An 11,223-nucleotide genomic window follows, 5' to 3' on the forward strand; every position below is an offset into this window, starting at 1 on the left:
TGCTGACGTGACATGTGACATCTGACACATAAGCAATGTTCCGGTGAAACATGACTAAAATTGAAAAAATACGCAAGTTACATGATTAAAATCGTGAAATGATCAATATCAAGACTAGAAATGTAATTTCCATAAAATATGATAACAAATAACACTACTCTTTTCATTTATATATTTTTTTTCCTCAATTCCTCGTCCAAATAATTGTGAAGCGTTACTGCCCTCACATACAATTTTAATCCATTCTCCAAAATAATGTCATTTTTGAGTATTTGAAGGCTGAAGCTAGATGTTGCTGAGAATTATTTTTTAAAAAATACTGTAATATTTCATTATTTTAGTTTATATAAATTTGAATGGTGAACATGAACATATTATGGTAATACTGGAAACCAATATTGAACATAAAGCTCGAGGGGTTCTTTTTAATTTAATTTTGGGTGAGAAAGGGGGTAAAAACCAACATAATTCACAAGTCTGCCAAAAATGGTTACATCAAAGAGCCCATATCAACCAATGAAACTTCTTTGGAAGTGGATGCGAATTTCCCACAAAACATATGCAGCAACGTGATGATTGTTAACATTCAAGATATTGCATTTTTTTCCGAATTAAAACACACTAGCATTACTTGTTGGCAAACTGTGACTATGTTCAGTATAATTTACAACGGTAGTATCACAAAATCTGTCCCACATTATGCATAATCAACATGAAATTAGCTAATCATACAAATGAACACAATTCACCCTGAATGAACATAAAAATAAATTCAGAATCGAGAATAAAAAAAAAAGGAGAAACAACAGAATCAACGGCGTTCTACATGAAAAGGGAATGAACCGTAGCTAACATCATACCCCTCCGTGGCACCTGAGTGTAGAGGACTTTCATCTGTTGTTTCCTCGTAGCTAGATGATCTGTATCCTGTATCTGTTTTCTTGTCAAACTTAGCCAACTCTGTTACATTCTCGATTTCTCTCACTACCTCGCCCATTGTAGGCCTATCGATTGCTGATTCTTTAACACAACTCATTGCCATATCTAAGAACTTCTGTAACCCGCTTAATTTTGCTGCCGATTCGAGGGTTGGATCAATGACTTGGTCAAGATTTTGAAGCTCTCTTTGATTTCCCATTGCTTCTTGGACTAATCTTACAATGTGTTTTCCATGTTGTATTGGGGGTCTCGCAGATACCAGCTCTAGTAATACCACTCCAAAACTATATACGTCACTTTTTTCAGTTAATTGTTGTGTCATGTAATATTCAGGATCCATGTATCCCTACAGCAAAAGGGATCGATTTAATTATTTCGATTGGATAACATTCCAAGATTTAGAGCTTCATTTACATACCAATGTCCCTTTGACTTGTGTGGTGACATAACCCTTGCCAATGTCATCCAAGGGTTTTGATAGACCGAAATCAGCTACTTTTGCATTTAAATGATCGTCTAGTAGAATGTTCGTTGACTTAACGTCCCTGTGAATGATCGGGGGGTCGGCAAGTTCATGCAAATATGACAGACCTCTGGCAGCATCAAGGGCTATTCTCAGTCTTTTATTCCAGTCCAACCACAATCCCGACTTCCCTGTAAAATATTACAAATTAAAATGGTGGAACAAGAAATCACTGCATATAGTTTTACGAAGGTATCAAGCACATGTGACATTTAGGAGCCAAAAAATTTATTCTCAAAGGAGAGCCGGTTCTTGTGAAAATGAGATAAGAAAGATTACTTTTCATGGTTTAAGCAAAACCAAGAATTAGGATTGTTACCTGAAAGAGAATCTCTAAGTGTACCATTAGAAATATACTCATAGATAAGCATTTGCTCTCCTTGCTCGTAACAGAATCCCACAAGGCTGACAACATTTTTATGATGGATTCTTGACAAAAGTTCAATCTCTGTTTTAAACTCATGAGCCCCTTGCATCGAACCTTGTTGAGCTCGTTTGATTGCTACTAATTTCCCAGAACCAACAGTCCCCTTGTAAACCTGTCCGTGAATAAAAACACAGAACTTTAGTCATTTCATGCAGCACAGGAAGCAAATCATCTTTTAAACAAGTCCTCATTAATATCTAAACAAAAGATTACTGAAGCACGACTTGACTCAATTTGCAACTTTGATGCAGGCTGCTTCGAGTTTAAGCTAAGCATTAAAAATTACCCTAAGCATCAAAGCTTTCCCAATTTAAACTCTACACAGAATACAGGCAGTTTTATATTGTTCTGTGCATGTAAGAACGAGAAAAATTCCAGGAATCACACATTTAGCAAAGTAAATGTGCCGATTATTCCAGAAGCAGTGGTGAGTATCAACTAACATATCAGAATGTGTTCGAAGAAGTCATATCTATTATGTAAGTTTAAAACTACGAGAAACTAACCAACCTTTCCATAACCTCCAGTGCCAATGCAATTTGAGTCTGAAAAATTGTCAGTACATTTCCTAAGATCTTCAAAGGAAAACCATTTCGCTCCCTGAAGCTGTGGAACAGCACCACTTTCTTTTTCAGGGTCCCAAGAAGCTGCATCCACACAACGAAGAGGTGATTCCATTTTGATCAGAGTGACAACTTTTAAGTTGAAGTGAAGAAGTAATCTTACCAAAGGGGTTACTCTGTTCATATGCTCTTTTTGCTTTTTTCTTCTGCCGAATAGCATAAATTCCAGACAAGCAAATCAGGATCACGAGAACAGTACCACCAACCACTAACCCAATGATAAGGCCAGTATTTGACGACTTTTTGGACCCTGAAGGTAAAACCTAAAGTTACTAATCATATTGAGCTCGACTTACTGAGTTACTGGCATCCCTAATTATCAGAGAGAAAAATAACAAGAATCCTCAGGTGTTTACATTTGTAAGCATAGTTGAAGTTACCTGCAAAACAACAATATGGTTCATCGATGAAGTAGAACGGTCCAAAATATTTGATTTCAAAAGGCTGGCGATTGAGAAGGAAACCGATTCCTGAAACTGATGTTCTGTTGAATGAATCTTGGTCAGAAGGAAATAGCTGCAGTGAGATCTCTAGGTAAGAATTAATGTTGATAGTTGGATTGCTAACAATAACTGAATCAACTGGAAGCCCACTGGCGAGAAGAATATTCATTATTCTCCCATGAAGCTCATTGTAATAAGTTGAATTTTGGAAATCTGTGAAGGAAAAGGAAAAAAAGTGCAGCGTCCCAGTATATGGATGGGAACATTGACAACTACGACTCAAAGTTTCATCTCTGCGGCATGACTTTCCCCCGCAATCATTCGATGATGAAAAGCTATTGTTCTGCTTCTCAATTGTGCAAAACTTTTGCGTTGCTCCGGCTGTAGTACAAATGGGATTACCAACAAGCCTGCAAGAGAGGCAGAAACTGAGGACGAAAGATGTATTCATGTATATACCCACCTAAAAATATTTACAATTTTCAACAAATCGCATATGAAAGATGATTGTTAGTTCAACAGGAGTCTAGTTACATATATGACAACAAACTTTGAACTAAAAGCCAGCTCACGTAATTAGCGGCAAGTTGCTATCTGTTTTTTGCTTAAAGTCGGTGATGGAATTATTCTGCAAATCAAGATTTAAGTTGCTGCTATAGCTGCTGCCAATATCTAAGGTTCCATTAAGATTATTGTTTCCGAGCTCCCTGCACAGCAAATATGTACCTGAGACCAGCTATAACTATAAACAAATATATAATGTTCTCCAAATTTTAGGATCCAGGAAAGAAAACTGGTTTCATGGACGAGACTTACAATGTCTCCAGTTGAGGAAGGCTAAAGATGTCAACTGGAATTTGTCCTCGAAGCATTGTGTTCTCCATTATCCTGTGCAATAGTCGCTCATGCATTATCCGCATGAAGGGTTTTATGCAAAATGTGCTCAAAATATATGCAATTCTTATATGAAAAAAACTTTCTGATACTGGGGAAGCATGTCGCAATATGTCATTTTTTCGAATGAAATTTGATAATATAATGACCAATATATTTCGAGTTTATGCATCCCAGGGCGAAAGGTTCCTGTCAGGAGATTCTAGGCAACAAAATGGCATACAATGTGGTCAAAGACTGGAGGCTGGTGAACCATTGTGGCATTTCCGATGCATTAAAACTGTTATTGCTCATGTCCCTGCAAATTCCCAGAGAATTGATCAGTAGGGTAAATGGACTGAAATCATATTATTGTTAATTAGACAAGAAAGCATTAGGGGGGCTTAACAGTGAACGATAAAAATAAATTCAACATTGATATAGAGCACATGGTTTTCACATATAGTAGTGATTTTCATATTCATAAAAACTTAGGCTATGCTTGATCACATTCCTGCTGCTCCGGAACATAATGTTAACTTGAATATAGAGAATGTGAAAATAAGATGAAATGTATTTTTAAGAAAATGATTATAAGCTAATGTGAATAAGTTTGTTTGTATCTGTTAATAAAACATCCCTGGAAACATCACAAACATTACCTTCTCTAAGGTCCAGTTAATTTTGAGATTATGATAATTGGCAGCCACTTACACATATTGTAGAACATTCATGCCAGTGAGGTTGGGAATACTTCCATTGAAATTATTATTAGACAAGTACCTGGAGAAGATGCAACAAAAACAAGTTTAATCTTTCAAAGATTGCAGTTTTTTCATAACTTTCTGCTTGTGGGTGAGTCGATATATACTAAATCATTTTAATTTTCCCTTACAGCTCATTCAGACTTGTAAGATTCCCGAGGTTTGAAGGAATGGATCCATCCATTGTATTCCAATCAATGCGTCTGTATCCCAAAATCGATGGAAATTAAATCATAGAGAAAGTTGAGGGGAAAAAAAGGATATTAATACGATAACGGGTGTAACAAAGATACTCACACGACCTCCAATGTCTTTACATGTCCAAGAGACACAGGTATATTCCCGATGAGTTTGTTATTGTCGAACATCCTAAGTTAAAAAAGCATGTCATAGTTAAAAGGCAAGTTATTTTCTCACAAAAGATGCAAATGTTCAGGCAAAAGTGTAGGATTTAGTTTTTGTTGCAGAACCTAAAGTTATAAATAATCATAACATGCATGCAGTTCACAGAATCAACGACAGGTACAATCATTATAAACACAGTGAGAACATATGTATTGTGCCAACTCACACGTGTATCAGGTTCATATTGGAACTGAACAGTCGATCAGGGATGGGTCCAGATATTTGATTCATGGAAAGGTGGCTGCAACATAATTGATAGTTAGATAGCCAAAAAGGAACACATGAACAAAATGTTTATAGGAAAGAGTTGATGCTTGAGAGAGATAACACATACAAGTGTCTAGCACGGAGTAGCTTATCCAAACCAGTTGCTGTTTCATTAGAGACGGGAATAGTACCCGTAAGCTTGTTTTGACTCAGATCCAGCCAGGAAAGCTGAGATAAATTTCCAATAGAAGGAGGAATCGAGCCAGTGAAGCTATTAGAGTTCAGAGATCTGTATAATGACAAAGCACGTGCCATAAATAAATATCCCAAGCTAAACAACCATAACACAAAATCAACAGATTTATCTGGCAAAATTTCTTTAAAAACGGAAGCATTCGATAAACTTATGGGGATTGTCAAAAGAATATTCAAGAAACTAGGAACTCACAGAAATACCAACTGTGGCAAAGATCCTATAGAATCTGGAATGGGACCAGAAAAGCTGCAACCAACCAAAATTCTACAAGCAACAAAAACAACTAATTTAAATGTCTGAGCTCAATCAAGATGTCCATGCAATGGAAAAGATAAAGGTCATCCTTACAGAATCCTAAGGTTTTTCAAGTTCCCAATCGAAGGAGGAAGAATCCCTTTGAGACCAATGTTGTTCGAAAGATCCCTACATCAAGATGAAAAACATAGTCAGGAAACGATAGGTGAACAGTGGTTGAAGTGGCTGGAAGAGTAACTGCACAAACGACACACTGATGAGCAAGAGTAGTTGATATGGTACAAAACATTAAACTTGTTGGGAAGGAGCAATGGCATCTTTTGTATTGTGTGGCTGCCTACGTGACACATTGATTGAAATGAGATAACTTGGTTGTTGTACAATTTGAAATATTTGAGTTGTACCGTTATCATAAGTAACAACCTTTGCTATAACAGTAGGTATTTGGTCAAAATAATTGTGAACAAATTGTGCTTCATATTGATTCTGGTAACACAAATCAGGCTACTAACTACGGGGAATTAAACACTTAAACACGATATGCAAGTTTAGAAGGACCTATAGCCAAAAAAGAAAACAGAGGAACATACAAAAACTGTAAACCCGTCAACGACGGAATGTCACTCAAGTCGCTACCTTCCAAACCTGTTCCTGCTAACATCCTGCAAGTGAAGAGACCATGAGGCATGAAACATAAAACATGACATTGGGGCAGTTATTGCATTAAAATTCCAATACTCACATTGATGTCACACGGCTATCAGTGCAGTTAACTCCATCCCATGTACCGCCACAAGGATCAGCCCCCACCCAGTTCGGTGGCAGGTTATTCCAGCTAGATTTTAGAGCATTTAGCGCAGCAACTGCAACAGAAATGAAGAGGACTCTATATTCATTCAATTCAACAAACTAATATTCTTAGTTGTTCGAAAATGAAACTCTCATGACATCCGGTAATACATGTAATTCCACAGGGAAAAAATGTATCCTATCATTTAATAAAATTTTGGGCTTTGCCTCAAACTAGCTGCATCCTTATCTAAAATCCTGGTCCCGAAGATGGCCGCGTCAAATATAATCAAATTCTCCAGCAATTCTTCCGACTTTCCATTTTCGAGCCTCAAATATTTTTGCGCTCAACTTATTTTCAAGCTTAAATGAGTTGCGAAAATTCATCAAACATACACGGTTGATGTCAATCAACAATATAAATCCTCAAGTCATACCAGAATCACACAACTGTTCGTGTTTGATTGTGACCCGACTTTAACGGATCAAAATTATAAATTTTGAAAATAGAAACATTTCTTGCACAGACATCAAAACAACTTAAAACACTACGTACGATCATTAATATCCGTGAGTGGAAATACAGCTAGAATCCGAGCAGCAATAATCAGCAAGCCCACAAGAATTCTTGAACCCATTTTCCAGAAACACTTCATATTCCCCATTTAGATTGTACTATGCAAGTGACGAATTTACCCAAGTTTTTTTAGGAAGAAATGGGAAGAATCCTTGGATGATTTGCATTTTATGATAGTTGACTGCGATGCCTAACCAGACAAAAGAACAAGTCAAAGTGATCGGGTATCCAAATATTATATTGCATGTTAACTCCCAAGATAAAATCAAAATATAACTGCCCCGTAAAGGAGAAACATTCTTGACCGTGATCCGCGTATTACTTGGTCTTGTCTTTTGTCCAAGCTCTTTCAAGAATAGGTTGAAAATTGAAATATTTACAATTTTGGTGGTAATTGGTAAATATGAGTCGAAAATGCGGTGGATATATGCAATTTAAGTAGTATGACAATCAAATTATGAAGTATTTTAAAATATAATTTTTTTCTCATAATATAATATGTACCATAGGTCATAATTTTGATATGCTTTAAAAAATCTTTAAAAAAAAAAACCACATGATTGATTAGCTTATTCTCATAATCAGGCAAATCCTGTACTCTCCTACCGGGACTTGAAAATGCTTAATTGCTTAACGGGACATGTTTTCGCAGTCACTGGATTGGCAAGACCACTTTCACTAGACAAATTGTATCAACATCCTTTTGTCGGGCAACATCTGATTTTCCAAGCCATTGTCTCGAGACATGGTAGATCATTGACAGAAATTCCTCATGATACAGGTGAATTGCCCCCTGCTAGAGAAGATTGAATTGCATTGTTGTGGCCTGTGGGGAGTCTGCTGTAAAATCTGCAAGGCAAGTACAAGAAGAACAGCAGAACTTGGGCAATGATTTGCATAGTGTTTATGTCACTGAAAGGTAAGTAAACACTATAACAGAAAGTGTATCTTGGAGGTTTTCAACCTCTCGAGCTCATCAAATTTCTTGTTGACAGGAACCAGCAGGTGATGGTTTCTGTTCTCTTGAAACAGATGAGGCAAAAGAGAACTCCAGTAGGCAAAATGAGCTGACAAATAGCCGTCTGTCAAGCATAAAGATAAACAATAATCTGTACAGTAAATTTTTTTTTATATTCTCCTTGTAACTTGTTTGTGTTATTGCTTTACTTTGAAGTTTAAGGCTTGTATTGCAATCTTTTATGGTGTGGAGTAATACTTGAGAAAAACACTTTTTCATGAATATCTTCATTGCTCAAGGTAACTGGAAAACATATGTGAAATATTTTATTGAATTCAAGCAAAGTACTAGTAGCTAGATTAAACATTACTTTGAACATGAAAATGGCTATATATGCATTATGCAACTAGCGAGACTTCACACCCCCCTACAAAAATTAAGATGATGATACAATGCAGCTGCAGTCGGTCTCATATGCAAGCTGAATCACTTTTCTGTATCTCATTATATTATTAACCAAAACAATGATGTTCTGTGAATAAAAAATGATTAATTAAGTCAGCTCATGGCTTAAAGAAGTTTATGGTGGCGGAAACGGGAGTGGCACTGCCGAGAAAATCATGTCCTTGTCAATCCCTAGGTTTGCATCGCCAGAGAGAGCAACAAGAGCTGCAACTAAACCAACATTGCCTGCAAGAGTCGGTTCTGTATAGTTGTAATTTGTATGCACATCTTGGAAACCATCATCCTGTCCGGACCAGCAACCATGGCTCCAACAATAGTATTAGGATTTGTCTTTGACAAGTCCCTCGACTTCCATCCTCCCGTGCAGCTATACTTGAACTGGTTATCAGGAATCGAAGCACCTCTATGGTGAACCTGCTTCGAATAGTGGTCTCCAAATCCGACCACATAACTCGTCTTTCTTGGGTTTTTACCATGAATGTAATCCATCTGAAAGGTACACAACATCACTAGCTCTAATAAATGAATTGAAACATCGCTTTAACTAGAAAGAGTGTGTTTGGTACTTGTGTCTGTGCAAACTGACGGAGGACATCAGATGGGTAGAATTGGGATCCACAGAACCAACCCTGCTCATCGGAAGATTTCATGTAATAACCAAATAGCATTGCAAGGAAGGCTGTGTTGACAACAAAGTGAAGAGGCTGAGGCGCTCCATGATTTAATTGGATCATGACTCCTGTACAAGGTGATCAGCAAATAATTCATTGAGAAACTTCATAGAACTGAACTGTTTGTTGTTGATATGTTGGGAGTAAAGTTTTTGTACATTTTGTTTGGTTGAAATTTGAGATATCTGGTAAGAATGAACACATGAATGCTCCAGTCCGGTCGTGAAATGCTCTCAAAATTTCTTCATACGGATAACCGGGGATCAGGAATATTCTTAAACAACTCAGAAGAACCTACAATTTGAAACTAGCTAATTGAACACCTTGCAGGTGAAAATTTCCAAGTCTGGATCGACGGAGGTCGTAGAATCTAATGAAAGAAAGTGCTGAATAAAGAAATATCAGTACTTTTAACACAGTTCTTTAATACCTGAGCTCCAGCTAGCTTATTATCCCAACTCAATACACCGACGAAAGGGCCTCCCAAAAAAGTACCTCCATGTTTGGCAATACCAGGAGTTGTAGAAAGCAGAAGATAGGAAGAATTCCCTGTAGCATAATACAGCCAAGCTGCACACGAAATGAACCCGTCCCAGTAACCGGTGAAATTACAGAAAACTTCCCCTCATTACCGACGCTGTATCTACCACGCTGCCTCCTAGAGAATTTAGGGAGAGTTTTGGCACCATGGACAATCTTTTCCGAGGACGCCTTCTTGTCCCTGAAAACAATGGACGCAAAAGCCAAAGCAGCGGCCATTTCAGCGGCAAGATCCGAGCACCTATGGCATTCGGTTAACTGGTTTATCATAATCAATGTCTTCTGGGAGAGTCCCAAAGGTAGTTATAATTCGGGAACGTTAGTTCTGTGGGATCGCCTACATACTTAATACTTCAAATCCTTTAGAATATCAAGGCTAATAAGTACTTTGTGTGAATCACAATTCTATCTATGGTATCAGCAGTGTTGTCAAAAGTCTTGAGGAAGTAATCAGTCCCCCACTCGATTACTCCTTTGACATGATCAAGTTCTCCAGCTGCTTCATACTTTGCCCTGTACTCTATCACGTGCCAACTCAGCATTGTCATGGCAAAAGCTTGAGGGTAATTGAATTTGATAGCGTCGCCGGCATCGTAATACCCACCAGCCAGATCCCTGGATAAGGATGAAGAATCAAAGGTCCCGTCCTTCACACATGAGTCTCCCCTCCATGGCACATTATTGGACTTTGGTAGTCTTCCCGCTGCGAATAGAGATATGAAACAAAACTGATTTTATTTCTTGTGGAAAATAATTTAAAGAAAATATGATAGTTTTGCTTCAACTGTGAGCAATAGTATATACTGATAACTTACAGCATCGAGCATTGAAGAACAGGAGCGCCTTGTTCAGCGCCTTAGTGTAACTAACAGGCGGCGGCGACCAGTGGCGAGGATCAATATTCCATCGGAGAAGTTCGCATTCTCCGTTACTCTGTTCGATGATGAGATTCCGTTCACTCGGCTGATTGGCATCGTCTTAACAGCCAATGCGATTAATCCACGTAAAGAACTTATTATTCGTTTTCTTCTTCGTACGTTCTCCACGCTGCCGCCCCTCCGCCGCCTCATTGTAGTCCTGCATACTTCTACACCTGATTTCATCATCGTTGTCCATATACATACGGCTGCAAGTTCCAACAGCTAGATGTGATCTGAATTTCGCAAGAATTGAACTCGATCGAAGACGAAAAGGGGTTGCTCGTGGACTGCCGGAGAATGGATTTGCTAAATTTTTGTTTCTGAGTTTTATTGTTACTTTGTTAGTGCATGGGAGCTTCCTCTCTACATCTTTCTCATTATTACTTTTCTCATTTGCAATTTAAAACTATTAAATTTTATTTTTATATCAAACTTAGAATTTACCACTTAATATTATAAATAAGTTACTGAATGAGACTATTTGCATCTAAAAATATATTTATATTTATTTTAAAAAGATTTATGCATAAATCTTTTTAAAATTTGTTATTTAAAAAATATATCTTTTTTAGTCCTATTAATCGAATA

At 37.4% G+C, this 11,223-nt stretch overlaps 1 protein-coding gene and 1 pseudogene across 1 annotated transcript; both read right to left on the reverse strand.

Moving 5' to 3' along the window:
• Positions 1-649: 649 nt before the first annotated feature.
• LOC140842013 (leucine-rich repeat receptor protein kinase HPCA1-like) lies at positions 650-7,307 on the reverse strand. Its single transcript, XM_073209805.1, has 19 exons — positions 7,061-7,307; positions 6,458-6,578; positions 6,306-6,377; positions 5,809-5,883; positions 5,653-5,724; positions 5,332-5,493; positions 5,164-5,238; positions 4,890-4,961; positions 4,724-4,795; positions 4,543-4,611; positions 4,073-4,147; positions 3,772-3,843; positions 3,528-3,662; positions 2,893-3,365; positions 2,616-2,762; positions 2,400-2,536; positions 1,782-2,001; positions 1,358-1,593; positions 650-1,285 (listed from the first exon to the last, which is right to left on the reverse strand). Exons 1-19 carry the CDS (start codon positions 7,167-7,169, stop codon positions 812-814), a joined length of 2,868 nt encoding a protein of 955 aa, XP_073065906.1. The 5' UTR covers positions 7,170-7,307; the 3' UTR covers positions 650-811.
• A 544-nt stretch (positions 7,308-7,851) lies between these two features.
• On the reverse strand, positions 7,852-10,831 carry LOC140840948 (endoglucanase 25-like; annotated as a pseudogene).
• Positions 10,832-11,223: the final 392 nt, after the last annotated feature.

The sequence above is a fragment of the Primulina eburnea genome, chromosome 9 (assembly GCF_022965805.1).
Source record: "Primulina eburnea isolate SZY01 chromosome 9, ASM2296580v1, whole genome shotgun sequence".
Taxonomy (NCBI): domain Eukaryota; kingdom Viridiplantae; phylum Streptophyta; class Magnoliopsida; order Lamiales; family Gesneriaceae; genus Primulina; species Primulina eburnea.

Coding starts and splice junctions, on each gene's coding strand:
- LOC140842013 (XM_073209805.1), bottom strand. CDS start 7,169: ATGGGGAATATGAAGTGTTTCTGGAAAATGGGTTCAAGAATTCTTGTG. Junction 6,579..7,060: donor ACTCACGGATATTAATGATC/GTACGTAGTGTT, acceptor TTTCTGTTGCAG/TTGCTGCGCTAAATGCTCTA. Junction 3,844..4,072: donor CTCCAGTCTTTGACCACATT/GTATGCCATTTT, acceptor ACTATTGCACAG/GATAATGGAGAACACAATGC.